The 19,280-nt window shown below is 37.2% G+C and overlaps 3 protein-coding genes across 3 annotated transcripts; 2 read left to right on the top strand and 1 right to left on the bottom strand.

Annotated features, from left to right (window-relative positions):
* Nucleotides 1-1,788: 1,788 nt before the first annotated feature.
* On the top strand, nucleotides 1,789-7,630 carry LOC120009395 (protein odr-4 homolog). Its single transcript, XM_038859979.1, has 11 exons — nucleotides 1,789-2,001; nucleotides 2,093-2,308; nucleotides 2,487-2,582; nucleotides 2,730-2,818; nucleotides 2,925-3,053; nucleotides 3,561-3,675; nucleotides 4,411-4,495; nucleotides 4,619-4,728; nucleotides 5,397-5,548; nucleotides 6,474-6,570; nucleotides 7,096-7,630. Exons 1-11 carry the CDS (start codon nucleotides 1,921-1,923, stop codon nucleotides 7,390-7,392), a joined length of 1,467 nt encoding a protein of 488 aa, XP_038715907.1. The 5' UTR covers nucleotides 1,789-1,920; the 3' UTR covers nucleotides 7,393-7,630.
* A 3,229-nt stretch (nucleotides 7,631-10,859) lies between these two features.
* Nucleotides 10,860-15,277, bottom strand: LOC120009396 (phosphoglycerate mutase-like protein 1). The gene is made up of 10 exons (XM_038859980.1): nucleotides 14,997-15,277; nucleotides 14,700-14,761; nucleotides 14,501-14,608; nucleotides 14,316-14,395; nucleotides 13,433-13,595; nucleotides 12,794-12,868; nucleotides 12,592-12,680; nucleotides 12,273-12,392; nucleotides 11,422-11,466; nucleotides 10,860-11,336 (listed from the first exon to the last, which is right to left on the bottom strand). Exons 1-10 carry the CDS (start codon nucleotides 15,154-15,156, stop codon nucleotides 11,222-11,224), a joined length of 1,017 nt encoding a protein of 338 aa, XP_038715908.1. The 5' UTR covers nucleotides 15,157-15,277; the 3' UTR covers nucleotides 10,860-11,221.
* A 2,648-nt stretch (nucleotides 15,278-17,925) lies between these two features.
* Nucleotides 17,926-18,728, top strand: LOC120008426 (uncharacterized protein At5g65660-like). Its single transcript, XM_038858738.1, has 2 exons — nucleotides 17,926-18,192; nucleotides 18,431-18,728. The coding sequence occupies exons 1-2, from the start codon at nucleotides 17,995-17,997 to the stop codon at nucleotides 18,599-18,601; spliced, it is 369 nt and encodes a 122-aa protein (XP_038714666.1). The 5' UTR covers nucleotides 17,926-17,994; the 3' UTR covers nucleotides 18,602-18,728.
* Nucleotides 18,729-19,280: the final 552 nt, after the last annotated feature.

The raw sequence follows: 19,280 nt of genomic DNA, 5'->3' as shown, positions 1-19,280 counted from the left end.
CTATCGACTATTGAAAAATATCATTTTCATCCTTCACGTGAGATTGGGGTAGAAAAATGCTTATGTGAGCTGGAAATTTTTCCGTCGACAGATTTATTCAAAGGACAAACGGGATATTTTTCTATAATTGAGATGAAAAAGGGAGTGAAAAAAAATCAAGGGACGAAAATAAAATCCTGTCAGTAATTGAGAGAAGAAAAATACCTTTTGCCATTAAATTACTAATGAAAATGTTGACCGTGCGGCTGTGTGTGAGCTGGAAATTATGTTGATACGCAGCGGGTTTTACGCAATGTTCATGTAATTATTACGCATTTCCCAACATGTTCATTCATTAATCCAACTATATAATAATTTTTTTTTTATATTCACAATACGAATCCTCAAAAAGTGGTGGTGCTAAATGGCCAACTCAAAAGACAGGGCCAGCTTAAAGCTAACTTTATTCTCGCCGGTGAAAACTCCATCAATACGACATGCCTGAATCGCTCGACCACTACATCATTGAGCATGTTTGGGAGTGTTGTCAACTGCTGTGAGGCGCTGTGAGTTATAAAACTGCGGTACTATGAGATGAGTAGGAACTTAAAAAGCTGTTTGACGCATCACTTTTAAAACTATGGTGCAGTGCTGTGAGGTGCATTTGACGTATCTAAATTACGGTTATATAGATAACTAATAATATTAATATAAAATCACTTAATGTTTTCATTGTACATTAATCTAAAATAAAATAATTGACCTAATTTGATTACGTAGAATAATTCAACATATATTGTAAGCGTTTGAGAGTGCTGTGAGGTGCTGTGAGGTAAAAAGTTGTGGTGCTGTGAGGTGAGTTAGAATGCAAAAACTGTTTGACGTGTCACAAAAAACTGTGATGCGGTGCAACTGAACGCAGTACGAACGTACTGACAAACACCCACAATATAAAACAAACATGAATGAAAGGCTCATATCATGTCATTATGAAGAAAACAACAAGTATATATATAAATGACAGTTAGCGTATTGGAGTGGCCAGCTTATATTTTTGGAATTAAACATGTGATTTGCGGATTCTGCGTTGCTTTCAGGGTTTGTTTTTGTTAGATTCATTTTCAATCATCATCATATAGTGGAATCTCAGTGGACCTAGAGAACTCGTAAATTGAGCCCACTAGATAAGCTGACAGCTATAAATACAACGACCACCATATCTGTCCAAAAGATGCAAAAAAACAATGACCAATGTTGAATGTAGTTCTCACTTGCTAACTAATCATCTTTGTTAGTTTGTTCAAATTTTCAGCCCAAACATATTAAATCTTTGGTAGGTTCATGAAAACGTGTCTACAATGTAAGAAGAGTTGAGTTTTGTTTATAACTCAATCGACTGTTATTATGTCAGATCGATGTGAGATTTTTAATATGAAAAAAATATATTCATCTCTCGTGCGTTAGTGCGTATATTGCAATTATAGCAAAGGTCAAACAAATTCTTGGTGGATGCCTGGTTTTTTGTTTCTAGGGAATTACGTATAAATGGGCTAATGGCATTAAAATGGGCCAGGCTGATAAGCCCAGACCTTTTTGAATAAGAAAAGCCCAAGTCATCCGGGCCAGCTCATTCAAGATATTGTCAATTTTCACCTTCCGTTTTGACTCCGTTGCTTGGGTAAGAACTTGGGCCCAAGGATACTGTTTTGGCTCCTTTACTTGGGCCCAATACTTGAGTAACGTCGGGCCCATCTACTCATTTTAACCGCCTATACTTCCCATCTCCTAGTCCTACCATGACTAGGAAAACAAAAGAAGATACTCGTAACGTCTGCTTGGGAGCCCGAAAAGGAGCTCCTGGAGTTGCGTTGTGGTTGTAGGTTTCTTCCGATCGACGCTGATTGGAAGTCATAGAACACGCAGTGATTGAAGAGATCGGTTATGGTAAAGGCAGTGGTCGGAGAGGAGACTCGGCTCAAATTTGCCGAGGATCGCCTCAGCCAATCTGGACTCACCTCTCAGGTCTCTCTCACTAGAAATGTGTGTGCGTGTAACGTGTTGTGGATGGTATGATGATTTAAATCTGAATTTTAGGGTTTTCTTACCATTGCAGGTGGGGCTTGTGATTGGTAAGTTCAGCTCGGCTTTAGACCGAGGATTCGTGTTCGATTTGGTCCCAACGCCACCCAACGATGCCTCCGAGCCAGCTTGTTCTCTCATCGGAACCACCAAAGAGGACAACAGAAAAGGAGCCAAATCCAAGTCACAGTCCGTTGATTCATCCTCTTTGGTCGTTGATAAGGATTGGGTCGCCGAACACGCCCGTCAGGTTATCTGAAACGACATTTACCATACCGAAATTTGTTATGTTATTGTGATTATTCAGTTCAACACGCATTGAGTATGTGGACTGATTTTGTGCTCCAATTTTTTACGTCCTGTAAGTGTTTATGTATGTATTAGCATTCAATCTATTGGCATTTATGTGGATACTGGTGTGCTTTTAGGTGTCGAGGATGTTAGTCGGAGGAATGAAAGTAATTGGAATTTATGTTTGGATTAGCGATACAGCATTCAAGAATTCAACCATAATGCTTTGCCAGGTTTCATTCTTCTCTCAGTTTTTTGATTTGTTTCCGAGGAGGTGCATATTTCATACTTACTTTTTTTTAAGCTGAGTTTATTAATAGTCATTAGTTTTGGAATTTTGTTTTAGATTAACATTCTCTGTAATCACTTTAATGCTGCAGACAGTGAAGGGAGTTGCAGAAGCAGCCCCCATCTCAGAGACAGATTGGGATGAGAGATTGTTAATACAAATTTGTTATAGTCCAAGAAGGTATATACATCCCGAGTCCTGTTAAATTTTTCTCCGTTTGACTTGTGCTATCTTAATGTGTCTGTTATGATTATTTGTGTGCTTCTCTAAAGAGTTACTTATGTAGGTGGACATGTCGGAATTGCTCGCTTTCCTCGAATATTACATCAAGCAGTCTACGGCCATGTGATTTCAAAATGGGAAGGGTCTTGGCTTCTGTTCGGACTTTTAAGTGCATGCACAACTTTAATCTAAGGTAAATTATCTTCCTCTCATTGATTAACCAGTCCTTTATCATTGAACAATTTTATTTGATTTCTATAATCATATCATGCCACAATTGCGTTCATTATCTATACTTATGTACATGCAATGTATTTATTATTAATTTTTTTGAATAAGGCTTGTTCAAATATGGTTTTTCTTGCCACAACGTTTCATTCGGTGCTGTTGTATCATTCTTTTTTTACAAATGACTTAGTGCCTTATGAATCAAGTAAAGATGGTAAGTTGTGTCTCAGGTTGCATGGAAGTTTACTATGCTTATTGCTACATGTAGGCTAAGATGGACCCTGTTGGGCTTGTCATATTCTGATTCTCTTATGCTGTTAAGCCTGGGATGTCAAGCTGTCATAAATGACGCGATAATTCATAATTTGTTGCCTTTTTTTAGGATTTTTTTATTGTTCCTTGAACATACTTGTAGAGAATATATTGGTGTTTTTAAAATGCAGTGTCTAATCCGTTTAGCTTCTTTTTCCAGATTGCCCATACATCATGAGAGTGCAAACCAAAAATTTGTTGACATCCTTCGTCATGGAATTTCAGTTCATTGGAAAGACTTAAAAGGTGCAAATGCCATGATTGATGGCAATTTGGTAAGTAGTAGTATGAGTTTACCACTCTTTACTACTTCTGCAAGAATTGCACCAAACTGTTCTTATTTAGTTATTTAACTAAAAGAGATGGGAATGTAGAGAGTAAAGTGAAAAAGGATTTGAAGAGAGTCAAACATGAGACTTTCACAAGGCAATGTTGTATGGTGGTGGTGGTCCTGGTGGAATATCAGATTAAGAACTACCCTAGTCACTATGGCTATTCATGCATCATGTTTGCATTGAGCTGCATAACAAACTTATTCCATTGCACAATTACAAAAATTTCATAGGCTTCGCATTCAAAAAGAAAGTCCATAAAGCACCAGATTAGACTTGTAGAAACTCAGTTATCCATTAAGTTAAAGATTAGTCTCTTGTCAACAGCTTTCACATTCATTTAATATGGTTTGTGCGTCTGTTAAGAATGAATCTTTCATAGATTGATATGGAAAAATCTTTGGTCATCCTGTGTGAACTTATTACTTGAAAGTTAAAACTGTACAATGGGGTCAACGCTCATATTGCTGCTTCACTATGAAAACAAATCTCTGATAATTTGACAATATTTAAGAGCTAGATGTGCTGGATACCGTATCTAAGTTCAGAGCTTGGTCTCTGTACCTTGTCATTCAGACAAATGCTTTTCACAAATGCAACTGATCAGTTTCTTGGTATATTGTTCTAATGAAAGTGCTCCATTAAAAGCTTTTTCTGGCCTTTTTGGGTATTTTTCAGGTTATTAATGATGAACCATGCTCAACAGATGGCTTGCATGAGGTTGAATTACTTCTACCATTCATGAAGAATACGTTTGTGGAAGGTTCATTGACACTTTCTAAATTGAATTAGGAGTGTATCTTTTCTTCTTCCTTTATTCAGTGTTTTGACATCGTCCAACTATATTTAACGTTTTTCTTTCGTTTTCTTTCGGTGTGTTGTAAAGCATGCAGCCAAAAAGATGTTGTTGGAGTTCTTGTCTTTAGTGGCTCTGTGTGTTCATTTGCGTGCTTGAATGCAAAAGAACCAGTTTCTCAGGCTGTTGCTGATATAAAGGTATTCCTCAAGTTTTAATTTCTGCTCCCCCATTGGATTTCACCTCGTCGGTGGTCTTATCTTCATGGTGTGTAGAGGATTTTATTGTGGCTTGAACTTGTCACTCCATGATCATTATTGCCTATAGTTGAAAAGGGAAAGTGCCTGATGTAAATCTTAGATACACATTTTGTGGAACTGCTCAAATATCAATTGAACACAAGATCCTCTGTATGCTTGCAAACCATTCTAGACTCTATATGTTTAGGAAATTTCAAATCATTGAAGCCATAGTCCACTTGTTAAAAGAAGATAGGACTATTAGTACAACAAACACTTTGCTATACATCTGAAGTTATAAAATGGAGATATTTTTTCCCCATCATTCCCAAATCTGCATCAGGGTTGTATAATGCTGATAATACTAAAGTTTATGGATTTCGAGTCTCAAAGAGTCGAAGTTGATTAGATTGGTTTTATAGTCTCTCTTGCAATATGAATTTTCACAAAACCCCAAATAGTACTTTGCTTAAAAATAAAATCATAAAACTCCTTCTAATAGGCTTTCTTTGTGCTTTTCCACAGAAGACCAATGCACAAAATTATGCATGTTTTCTTTCTTCACATTTATATCAATTACTCATGCTTTGTTCTTCCACTATGCTATAATTATAATTCAATGTTCCTAGGATGATATAATTAGAAGTCTACAAAGCAGATTAGGCATCATCTGCGATGAGGCGGAAGGAGATCAGCCTCCAGCTGATGATGCTAGCAGAGAATCAATCAAAGAACAATCACCTGGAAAACCTGTTTCCCAACTTTCCCTAATCTCATTGAGGTATGTCAGCTTTAATAGTTTGCCACAGATATTAATGTGTCACTGTCAATAAATGTTTTTTTCCCCAATGGTTTTTCTTCTGCTTGAGGTAATTATGCCTTTTCTTTATTAATCAGTTTATAGTAGAATACCAAGTGAAGCACTACATTTTCATTCCCCTGGAATATTAGGACAGCCTGGTTTTTCTTGCCATCTTCATATCTTATTGGGAAGTTTACCCCACATCCTGTGTCGGTGTGTCCTGCAAGCCATTTGCTCTACAACATCTAGTTGATTTTGTTATATTGGAAATATTTTTAACACCATTAGACCCAGTCTTTAGGTGCCTAAGATCCTTAAGAAAGTATGTGGTAGGTCATTTTTCCAAACTCGAGTAGTTGGTGGTTGCAAATCAAGTAAAAGTGATTTTGTCAAATTGAGGTATGTGCATCTAGTTTTGGTTTATTATTTTGTCATCATAGATGTTCTGCCTGATGTGGTTTCCTCATATAGCCTCTCTCCCCTACAAAAGCATTTGCACACATGTATGTCGAAAGTGTGTGCATGCACTCGCCCTTGTGTTGATGCACAGTTGCACATATTTTTGGTTCAGCTGCATAGCACATTTGTATATGTTGCCACATCTCTTAGGTAGGCTTTATGGCTCCCTCAATCTTGGCTCAGATGATGCCAATTCTTGTGTACACCTTCAAGGCAATGTGGCTTGTTCATTGCTTCCATTATGAGTGAAATTTATGTCGTTCCCATATGATTGTTTATCCAAGAAAGGCCAACAATATTGCCTTCCCCTCATGAAGCATATGGTTGAAAATTAATTTCATCAAAGCCTTTATCATGGTTGAAAATTAATATAATTTTCTGATTTATGATGTTGGAGTTTGATCTTCCAGTATGATCACCTCCTTTAAAATCTTGCTGTAAACAGAAAAACGTGCAGTCTTCCATTTCCTAGAAGAGTCTTTGTTCCTTGGTTGGAGAATACTTTCATTTGTGACTACCTACAACCATCTGAGACACTTGAGGTTAGTATATTTCTCCATTTTTCTGGTTATTTGATCACATAAAAGCTGTGCAGCTTGCATTTCAAATATTCTTTTGATAATTTTATCCCATTTTCAAAAGGAAGAATTTCTTTCGGTCATTAGCATATTTGTGATTGAGACATTTCCTCCAATCTGAGCCTTTGCTCATCATTGAAAGAGGTTCAAGATGACAGAAAAGTAATGGAAGTTGAACACTAACAAAATGAACTCCTGTGGAAGCTGGTTTCTCCTTTCTTTTTTGGCAACCTCCGGTTTCTCCTTTTGCCCCAAAGGTTTTCATGTTGGCACGACGTACTGATCCAAATCGTATTAGCCCTTTCTCATTGTGCTTTTTCTTAGGTGCATGCTCGCGTGAGCACTTGAAATGGTGCATACTTTTTCAGTTGCCATTGATGTAGTTATGTCTTTACGCACAACATTAGTTCTAGGGCACCTGCAAAATGTTGTTTCTGTTTTTTTTGCTGTTAGACTCTGTGGGACTTTTTCCTATTTATGCTCTCTCAGGTTTTAAAAGATCGCTGCCTGGAGTTGATGTCCATGGAAGCACCAAATGATGCCTCAACTATTTTAGAACCAGAAGGAGCAGCTCTCTCATTAAGAGCCAAATCTTTTTGGGATGTGGCAATCCCCTTCGCTTCATCACTTGATTTGTCCGTACAGAAGGATAACGTCAATGCAACTGCAACGTTCTCAGAAAGCAGTGCAAAAGCAGAGAAGTCAACTAATATCAACGTCATAGCTGCTGTTTTCTTCCTTTTCCTTTCCCTCTTGGTAGGATTCCTGCTTCTTAGAAGATCGTAGCTCACCAAGGGAGTTGTAGCATATAAATCATAAAGTTTAGAAAAAAAAAATAAAGAAAATATGCAGAAAAAGAAGAGGAGAATCAAGTAGAGACTAAGAGAGCTATGATTGTCCGTTAATTATCGTTAGTTTTTTAAATAGCGTTCACTTTGCATTCACATAAGCTGGGTTTAAGTTTGTGTTGTTTGTTATGATATTTCAAGTTAATCTGTGCGTTATCAGGATTGCTTTGCCTTGATTTGATTACCCTATTAAACAATTGTGAGCAGATAATGCACCTACCACAAAATAGTAAATATCCAAGCAGCTAACTAATTAGATTTCTTCGATCCCTATTAGATTTGCTTCTATGCCTACAGCCTTTCTTGTTTGCTGCACCATTTAGTAAAGAAGCCCACAAGGGCTCTCTTTAGGATCAGGGTCGAGGAACCTTCGCTGACCTGCAAACATTGCGTCTGGAGAGAAGATTGAAGCTTGCATTTGAGTCTTTAATACGGAATTGATGCTGACCTTTTGTCAAAAATCACCAAGGAACGAAGTTCACAATTGTCAAACCTACCAAGAACATATCTGTTTACAAGCAAGTCTTACATTAGCAGGAGGGGACATGCTTCGCACAAATATTTATAAACACAAAACAGTCCGTCAATTAGGAATAATTTTTGTTACTTGCTGTCAATTTTGTGGTGGGAAGAATTAAAATTTCAGTTCAGTTGGGGGACATCAGCTGGAAAGGATAAAATTTCAGTATCGTCTTGTTAATGTTTGACAAATAAAAAACGTACTTCACAGTAAAATATAGCAGATATCTTACTCACTTCTTGCATATTTCATCCTTCGCTGATGGATGACAGTCATGTCCAAGCGCATTTAGCAATTGATGCAAGAATACATTGTAAGAGACCAACTGCTATTTCTGTCTCTTTCCTTGTCCTTAACCTGTATAAAACATCCTTCAGTTCTATTTCGTTTGCCTTTCACCCTATTATTAGTCAATACATTCATTGTTTCAATCGAAATAGCAGCTAAAAGAATGAGTAATCACCAGCTCAAAAACTTCATTCCCCTGGCAACAATGTTGTCAAAGCTCTCTCTTATGTCAGCCTGCCACTAGTTGTCTTCATCAATTTCTATCTGAAACCAAAGATGATATTTAGTCAGTACATTAGTTGATACATACATATAAGTGTTTACAAAAATGTAATCGAAGTCAAGTACTTGCCAACGAAAAATCAATTGCAGGGAAAAGAGGCTGAGACTCCCTAACACTTCTCCTCTTATCACATGGATGGAGTCCCTGCAAGTAAAAATCTCATATAAAGACAATGTGGGTTGTGGCATTATTGAATTTCATTTACACCAGACAAATTTGGATCAACTAACAAAAATGGATTGGAATCCTCCACAATTCTGTTCCAATTTGACCGTCTGAATGTAGCCAAGTAAGCTGAAAATTTAGAAATGGTTATATTCATCCTGTAGCATTAAAAATACATAAAAATTTTGAAGGACTAGAATTGTAGAGGATCTTTGTCTATATTTAGGTAGCCTACACTGATTTTACTAGTAAATACATACCAAACGTAACTTTACTTTCTTCTTCTTCTTGAATGACTATAATTTCCAATGAGGCAGTGACTATAGTGATGGACCACAATATAGTGTTCTTGAAAGTCCACAAAGAAAATAACTTCAATGGGGAAGATGTTCTTTTAAATGTGGAACAGAAGTACTCATGCAGACACAAAAATAATTCTTCTTCTACACAAAAACTGCTAAGATACATTAATTTTAATTCTCAAATTTTAAGTCATGATTCTAGTGAAAAGAATAATTTTCAAAAACATTAATAATCCAAAAGGTTTATACAATAGCAGATATGATGCTAGTACCTGTTGCCAACCAAGTGGAGAGAGTTGAGCATCAAAAAGTGTGGGAGACATTTAAGGCATCATGGTTCTTTTTTTCTTCAACTTTGTGAACTCCTTGGGCGAACCTCATGCCTTACCTATATATGTGTACATACATATAAAACATTATTTGGCTTCTTATAGTGCATGATGTTCATGAAATTCGAACTTCCGAAAATATCTTTAGGGGTCACTATGTCCGGTGAATATTACAGTGCATAAAATTTTACAGGGCAGAAATAAAAGAATAGAAGTTTTACAAACCAGGTGAAGAATTTTTGGTGCTGCAATCAAGCTGCAGTGACATTCATATCTGACCTACAATGATAAAATTAGAAAATAAGATAAAGAACAATCGCAAGAAGTAAATCAAAGCACATAAAACAAATGAATATTCGATTGAAAGTAATGATATGCTTAGAACTTCACTCAGCATATTCGATTCGTTCGTTTCTCTGGTTTTCTATTAGGTTATATTATGTGTTCTAAATATGCTAAATATACGTGTGATTGAGATATCAAACTGTTCATAGTCTTAATCCAGAATTTATAAAATCGAGACCATAACATGAGCCCTAGCAAATAGATCTCGAGCAGCTAAAAGGAAAAGATGAATCGAAGCACAACAAAAAATTCCGGATCTAGGTTCTTCTCCATTGCCATATATAGTAACTAATAATCGAAAACAAGTCCAAAAAAAAAAACACTAAACCATTCATAGCGACATTATTAAGATTACAATCGACGATTCTTGATTTTGTGACTTGAGGAGCCTAATTGCCATTATCATTTCCCGAGAAGCATAAACCATAAATCAACTCTTTGAAGCAAGGAAAACAAAATACACAAACACAAAAACATACGAATGTTATGTACATACCTCTCGCTCCATACGAGAACTTCTGCAGAGGAAGAGACGGAAACTTCGGATCTCGGATATTTTCATTTTGAAGGCGAAAGAGGAAGCCAATGACGGAGGACGGTGAAGGATCACGAGAAACATATGATGCTCGTGCTATGCTATGGCGTTTATATTCATTTTCAATCGTTTGTAGGGGAAGTTACTAGGATTTTTATTTATTTTTCGTAAGCTTTTCGTATTCAGGATATTTATTTATTTATTTTTCGTTTTGCAATACAATGGAGAAATTTGTATGAAACGGTCGACAAACATCACGAGGGTCTCAACCTGTCCACTCTATTTATTGTATCAAATCCCCATTCCTATTAATCAACATTTTCTGGAAAAATTTATCGGATCAATCAGAGAAAATACTTACTGTTCAACACTTCCCTTCTGCAAAATAAATTTCTTTGGGAATAATTGTTGTAAAACACACCCCTACATATCAAGTTAGCATGACTTTGTTCCTCCTTAACCCAACTACTAAAGGCGGAAACCCATGGGTCAAAAAACCCAACTCACTTGGCCTAAGAAAAATGCTTGTCGTAAATTAGGGGTATGAGCTTGGCTTTATAAAGAGGAGAATCCACACATCCTCTTTTGATGTGGGATCTCATGTTAACAAGAAGCAAGCAAGTAATGTAAAAAGGGAATTGGGATCAAAAGACTTCCATTAAAGAGAGTTTCACCATACTCATAATGGTGAATGACAACAGTAGTAATACATATAATATAAGCTTTCCAAGAGAATAGTTTGCTCACATATCTTGAGCAAGATTATATTCTTCAAGGAAATCATAAAAACAATTGTGGTTAGGTTAACCAATAATCTTAAAACAATTGGCACCTAGATCGGTTGTGCTATGGGGTTTCAATCTTCACAGTTCTAGCAAAAGATGTGCAATTTGGTATCTGAGCCAGCCAACATATTAATAAGTGCATTGGTAGCTCACTGTAAGAATCATACTAGGAGGTAGATTAGACTAATAGACGCGACAACCTGTCCGCCATCGCATTACTTAGACAACCCTTTTTCTGTGGTCTTCTCCTTCGCAACATCACTAGGCAGATCAAGCCCACTAGGGATCTTTCCAGGATAGTTGGTAATTGCTGGATCAGCACCCATCATACTGCCAAAGAAAATGAGAAAAAAGTGAGAGCATTGCCTAAGACAGAAAAATATCATCCCTGGATTTTGGAAAACGAAATACTTACTCTCTATCGGCAATTACCATCGACCGAAGTTCGCAATTGGCAAAGCTGCATAAAAATATAATACATCCACCAGATTAGCTGGAACAGAGAAATTATGCGTTCAGAGTGAGACTGCACCCATTATTAAATATCTGAATTGATCATCCCTTCAGGGACATGAAATTAAAAAAATAAATCTGAATCGATCAGCAGATCCTGTAAATCAAATTTCAAGTTTCCACCCTTCTCTGATCTCTCCTTTGTTCAGTAGTGACCAACGAGGGATACAGGGGTGAAAATAATGCTAAAGCTCATCATAGAACCTTCAACCCAAGCCAGGGTTGCAACATCAGATTCAATATCCTTACCAATTCAAATCAATCTGAGTCTGTTTTCCTTTTTTTCTGACTGATATTGTCATCTATTTGTCTGGTATGAGAAATCTATCTTTCTGAGATTTAAAGATGATGAGGTTTGATGACATTGATAAAATAGGTAGAAAGAATGCACACCAGAAGCATGTCGAGTTTCAAATAGAAGCATGTATACAGTTCAACAATAATTTTCATTAGAAGTTGGCAATTCTCATCTCAAATTCTCAATGGAGTTTATTGCAACGACAGAACACTAGCGAAGAACAATCTCAACAAAAACTAAAAAGGGTAAACTACATTCTATCCCCAAGGTTTGCCAAAGACAAATACACCTTAGTTTCAAAGAGACAACCAAGGCACCAACCTTCCTGGTTGCATTTTAGTATAATATACATATCACCTGAATTTACTTAAATTAAGGAAGAAAATACCATAGAATATTTAGGAATGAAAATGAACAAAAACACAGTATTCCAGAGAAAACAACATAATACTTACTGTGTGCATATTTCACTCTTAACAGATGGATGACAATCATTTCCAAAAGCGCTTAGGGTAGAGTACAAGAATCCACTGTGGGTAACAACTGCAATCTCCTTCTCTTTCCGTGTCCATAACCTGGCCGATTAATGGAAAAAGATCTAGAATAAAGATAATAAGCAGTAATGTGAAGCCCAGCAAGACAACAGTTAATTACCAGACGCTCTGCATCTAAACAGCAAAGTCCAATTAGACTATTTCAAACTTTTTATTCGTGATATGTATAAATGTGTGTGTGTGTGTGTGTGTAGAGAGAGAGAAAGAGATAGACAGTAACCAGTTCAAGAATTTCATTCCCCTGGCAGCAAGTTCTTCACTCGCCTCTCTGATGTCGGGTGTCCACAGAATATCATCATTGCTCTCTATCTATGCAAAGTTTTGAACAAAATATGATTTCAATCAAAGTTCAATTTGAGACTCTGAAGTCGTGCCAAAATTTTCTGTCACGTAATATAGATGTCAAATCATAATTCACTTGCCTGTGAAAAATCAATTGCAGGAAAAAGGGGCTGATACTCGCTGATGCTTCTTCTCTTATCACACGGATGAACTCCCTGTTTCGAAAAAAACAAAAAAATGCACTGGTAAACAAAACTCCAGGAGTTATGTGAAGAATAACATAGGAGGCCCACACAAAATAAGTCAAGTCAAACGGCCAGAAGACATTAATTTACAGAATTTCTTGGGACAAAACACCAAGTAGATGTTCCAAATCCCAAATTAATATCAACAAGTTACTCCATGAAACTGTCATATACATGTTGAAAAAATCATTGACTCTGTGTCATCATTTGTTACTTCCATTAAATCTAAGAAAAATCAATTGTTACTTCTGGAAATTCAGAAGTTGTTTATTTGCAAAGAAAAAGACGTGGATGGGATCTAAACCTTTACATAACAAAGAATAAAACAATGGCGCAACTATTGACACACCATACTCAGACAAGTACAATTACATTAAAGTACTCAGGTCATGGAGTTTATGAACGAATGAATTAACAATGAAAAATATGTATCATGTGTTTGTCCCATGAAGGAATAAATGATTTCACAGGTTATGCAATGCGAATTATATTCACCATATAGACTTGGTTTACATTATATGCTGGAAGACATACCAAATGTTCCCTACATAGCTCCACAGCGATAAATGGAGGGCAATTTAAACTTGAAATTGCAGGTCGGTCACTTTTCCCTGCATTGGCCACCATTAGTGGAGGAGCTTCTATCCCATCTGCATATGCTTCACCTCCAAAAACTCCAACCGCTGTCTGCATGGTCCTAAAATAGTAAAATGCAAATATTTGTTGTTGTAGGGTTTAACACAATCATTACGATAAATAAAAAAGACATAAGGGTGAGCATGATTGATCTACGGACAACAACTATAATTATTATAACGCCAAAAACAAAAGCCACAGAGTTCAATACTAACTTTACCTTTTATTAAAAAAAAGCATTACGAAAATATTTTCAAGTGTTCAGACTTCAGAGCATTGCTCTAACTACAATCAGCAGATGGGAGAATCCATAATCTCTTTCTTGAATGTACACTTTAAATTCAACCTGCCAAATAATTCAGTTTCCTTTCTCTTTTCCTTTAACTAGGCTAGTGTGGATGATATCGTCATATAACAGCTGATACCTAACCACAATTTGGAGACCCATCTACCAAACCTCAACCTTGTTCTCACTTTTTCCACGAATCCAGATAAATTTGAGGCAATTAAAAAACCAGCTACTTTCCATTTTGGTGATGTTTGCATTTGCCATTCTCATTCAGCTAGGCATGACAAAACAAAAAGGGAAAAGAACTCTATCCATTGTTCATTATGATTCCATTTAGGACTAGCATCCTCTATAAATCTCGAGAAAGTCTAGGAAAAAGAACAGTAACTTGTAAATAAAATGATCTAACCGAATTACAACATCCATACTCCACAGTAAGTGCAATATCCAAAAGACCATATTTAAATATAGCAAAGTCCAGAAAAGCCATACCTTAACAAAGGCGATGTAACGACCAATTCAATTTTCTTGTTAAGTCCACACGATTGAACATGCTTGTGCAGATTATCCACCTGTGATAGTATCACAATAATCATGTTCTCAACAAATTAGAACATAATCCAACACATGCTCCAAATGAAACACGCAAATAGCTACCATTTTTGGCCAGCCAATACCTGCTGCCATCCGAGAGGAGTAAGGTGTGCATCAAATAGATCATACGATAAGTAAGCCTTATAGTCCTTGTCCCCTTCCACGTTGTGAATCCCCTGCGCATGCCTCACCTGGACAAATTGTTTCATCTCGCTCAATCTAATGTTTCACAAACACACACGTTTCTAAGAAAAAATCGACAAGTACACCGCCTCCACATACCAGATGAAGAGTTTTACACCTATGCAACGGATACAAGCTTGGACCAGGCGTGGCATCCATTTCTGCATATGAAAAAACAGTTTTAGAACATCTTAAACAACGAATCACTGGCTAAAAACTATGTGATCGAAAATTCCGGTGCCGAACCAGTAATGCCCGATCCGTCGTAACGATACAAAGACGAACATAACCAAATCAAATAAAAACATAATCAACCAAACAAAAAGAGCAGGAGCAAATATCCACAATCACAACACGATATTACGGAAGGAAAACGATGAGGCTTCGAGGTTGAACCTGAGAGAGAAGAGAAGCAGAGAAGAGAGGAACGGTGCCGGTGATGCTTCTGTAGCCGTGATGTTGGTATGGTTTTGAAATTTGAAATGGGAGTGGGGACGAAAGAGGAATTCAAGAAGGAAAGAGAGGTGGTGGTTGAGGGAGTACAAATAATGCGCATATTGAGATGCCGTTCCCCTTGCCTGGGCGTGGCCTCCTGCTGATTCGGTCTGCGAGGTCGTTAAGAAGGTTCGCGTCACGATTGGATTGGTTTCTTATGATTCACATACCATCAACTGGCGCACGCTTTGTGTGACCACACATCACCGGTCATCAAATTCGAAACGTAAAGGACAAGAATGGCACAAATTGTAAACCAAAATTGAAAGTTTTTTTTAGGGTTTTTCTAAAAATACCCACTCTATTTACTATATAAACCCACCCTACCCTAAACCTAAACCCTTGAGTCAATAATTCTGACACTCACGTGGATCCTCCTACCTATTTGCCATTGGTTGCACCAGCTTCTCTTCAATTCATGCGTAATATAAATATATATATAGGTGTGATAGGTCCATTGCTGACGTAATCCAACACAGATCACAATGAAAAGTAATCCAATCTTAGCTTCTTTTATCCCTCTCTCTTCCTCTCCATCCACGCCTCTTTCTCCCAAGGACTGAGATTTCATTCTTACTAAGATCTTTTTTTTCTTGTAAGCCTCTCTCAGCCAAGATCTTCTTCTTGCTCGAATCTTCTTTTTTCTTGTTGACACTCGAGATCCACGCCACTTGTGTGCATTTCTTGTTATCTTGTTCGATTTGATTCGCCGACTTCACCAACTCGTATATCTATGGAAATACATACAATTTCATGTTGGGTTGTGGGTTTGGTTGAATGATTGAGGGCATAACACTATAGCAGTGAATATTTCGCTGGGTATCTGGGGCAATTTGGGGATAAAATGATCAAGAATTATGCTAACTTTCTTATGACCGAAGTTATGGATTGGGGCTTTTCATTTTTTTCTTTTTAACAATGATCTGATTTGAATCAATTTTAATGAATTGACCAGATACTCTTAATGAACACCATTACACCAAAATCTTAGAGTCACACGCATAGAGATAAGCAAGGCTGAGGAAGAATCGGATCTGAAGAAGAAGTGAGAGATTGAGAGGAAGAGAGAGAAAGGGAAGGAGAGAGAATAAATGATGAGATTTTTTTCCTTCTAATTGCAATCCGTGCTCAAAAGTCAAAAGTGATAAAAATAGGTATAGGTAGGTATATAGGGTGGGTTTATATAGCAACACCCTTTTTTTAACCTAATAAGCCTCGAGCGTGCCCTTTGGACGTTTGTGAGGACGTAAACTTTGGCTCGTTAGAATTTTAAAATAAGTCATCCCATGCTGATGACAAATAAAATTGGCCCGAAACTCATCCGGATGAAAATTATGAGGGCTCTTAATTCGTTAAGAAGTAGGTGAAAGTACACAAGACCAAAAAAACCTGATAAAAATACGCTCAGCTAGTTCCAATCCCCAATCTTAACGGTATGCAACATTGGTAAGAAAATTGCAAATCCGTCCAGACATTGCATTTCCAGCCCACGTGTTCAGTAAAGTAACGAATCTGTCCGCTCAAATTGCATCGCAAAGATTCAACTATCAAGCCCACATAGGCTTGCAACTTGTACGGGCTTTTATATTTGTATGTTGGGCTAATCCTACTTGCGCTATTTCACGGCCGCAATTCAACATTTCGAATCTGGGTCCATTACAATCTTGGCCCACTTAGTATATGAACCCAGATCAAGAACAATTTTTGGACCCATAAAGTAAATCCTCCTTGCACCAGATTCAATGCATGTATGTAAAAACAGAAGTCAATTGGGTTCCTAATTATAAACATTCTCCACTTAGCCTCTGGAGTGGAACTAGAATCTGCCATGTTGACCGATGAAATATATACTTAATGCATGTTGGAAGTGACCAAGACCTAATATTTGACACATACCTCTCTTTGACTGCGTATGTGTGTGTGCATTTTCTTTATAGATAAGCCACAATACAAAGTGGAACCACCACATCTTGTCCACAGAATATTTTATATGTCAAGTGCATTGCAGTCCAGAAGCCCCAGGAGTGGCCTCAGTAGTTCCCCTGAGTAACAACAGTTTCATAACAGTACACCTACAAGTGAAGAGAAAAACACATAAATCCAACTGAGTGATATGTAAACAAAGGTTCAGTCACTCTCACAAAAGTGACATGTTTTCTGGACCTAAGTATTTTCAGAGAAAATGCATGAGAACATATCTGTGTGGGTCTTTGGCTCAGAACAGAGAATAATCCGTGTGTTTTGATGTGTTTGGGATGGGTTTTCTAACAATTTTGAGGATCGATAATGCTTGGGTTACAAGGATAAGATGGAACGAGCGAATGATTAACACTTTGACTTGTTTGGCTTTCACCACAAAATAGGGTTAATACAACTTTTGTATATCAAAAGATAGTCAATGTTTCAATTTACACACTATTGTTTAAAATGTTTCAATTTGATCACCCAATAATAAAATTGTTTCAACTTGGTCTCTCGGGCTTTTCTCACTTTGGAGCAGTCAAACTGCACATGTGGCACGTTGACTGTCCAAATATTGTTTGTCACATGTGCAGTTTGACTGCCCCAAAGTGAGAAAATTTGCCTGAGAGATCAGGTTGAAACAATTTTATCATTGGGTGACGAAATTGAAACATTTTAAACAACGATGTGCAAATTGAAACACTAATTATCTTTCGGTGTACAAAAGTGGTATTAACCCCACAAAATAGAATCCGTGGTGCATTTTTGTACCGTAGTGTACGTATTGAACGGACCAATCCTAACCCTTAAATTAAGCACTAACTCAAAATTCTCTCCCATAAATTGACAACAACATTTAGCATTATCATTCCACTTGATACTCCATAATCCTTATAGTTTTCTTCGTCATTCACAATACCAAACAAAGAGACCAAAGATGGAGAGGGAAGAAGGTGACAGAGCATTCATTGGGTTTCCTTTTGGTTTAGCTCTTCTATTGGTCATGTTAATTGGCATGAGTTGTTTCTTGACTTGCTGCCTTTACTGGGAAAAAATCAGATCTCTCTTTCAATCCGACGATAACAACGACGACCAAACAGAATTTGCCAGAAATGAAATCACTCTTTCTCCCAAGGTAAGTCACCTTCACATGCTACTAATTCTTTTTGTTGTGACCAATCACCAAGTCTTCCGAATCTCAATATTTTTTTGTCCCATCTATCCGAAATGCTAAGATGAATACATATGATTAACGTGAAATCGTGTATTTACATCTCAGTATTTAAAATAGCGGGAACAAAAAACGCTGGGATTATTAGCATTTTCGTTTGACCAATGCTTGATCTTATTTGTTTGATTGTTTATGACATAAGCCAAAGCAAGATCGAGCGCAGAACATGAGCCTTCCGGTTCTGATGCCTGGGGACCAAATACCCAAATTTATAGCATTGGCTTGTCCATCTAAGCCTTCAGTACTGCCTGAGATGGAAGTGCATGAACCTCATAGTATGCTAATGTCAACAATAAAGTTAGCACACCATTAATTAGTGTTAAGACTGTATAGTACGTACTGTCTAGTTTTATACTCAAAAATTGCTTTCTTTGTACTGTTAATTGAAAATTGAAACAACTATACAAAATATAAGAAGATTCCTCTTCAATTCAAATTCCTATATGATGCAAATAATGTGAGAAATTATTCAATAGTCCCGTTATACCATGTCATATGCTCATGTGTGTACTAGATCCAATGAGACGGTGTCAATTCACCGTCCAAGGACGGTTAATGAATTTTTCAAATTTAAAGTGCAAAGTATTTATATTCAATCAAACGTGGTGTATCAAGACCAATGAATAATTACTCTGTTGGACAAAAGTCCCACATCGGGTAATAACCCAGCAAAAATCGTGTATATAATAGCAAGCTCTCCTTCCCTCTAATAGGCCTTTTAGGGGAGGCCCAAAGGGGCCCAGAAATATTTACATGGTATCGGAGCAGGTGTGCACTCGTCCTCGATAAAAAGTCCACTCGTTGGGCCTTGGGCAGAGATACCCAGCTCACGAGTGCGGGGGGTGTTGGACAAAAGTCTCACATCGGGTAATAACCCAGCAAAGCCTTTTAGGGGAGGCCCAAGGGGGCCCATAAATATTTACATACTCCTAAAAACGTTAAGCACATTAAAAAAACAAGTTATAAAACCTCTCATTTCTTCTGGTTTGTAA

The sequence above is a fragment of the Tripterygium wilfordii genome, chromosome 11 (genome assembly GCF_013401445.1).
Source record: "Tripterygium wilfordii isolate XIE 37 chromosome 11, ASM1340144v1, whole genome shotgun sequence".
NCBI classification, from domain to species: Eukaryota; Viridiplantae; Streptophyta; class Magnoliopsida; order Celastrales; family Celastraceae; genus Tripterygium; species Tripterygium wilfordii.
The sequence above is the reverse complement of the archived record's forward strand: the minus strand, read 5'-3'. Positions and strand labels throughout refer to the sequence as shown.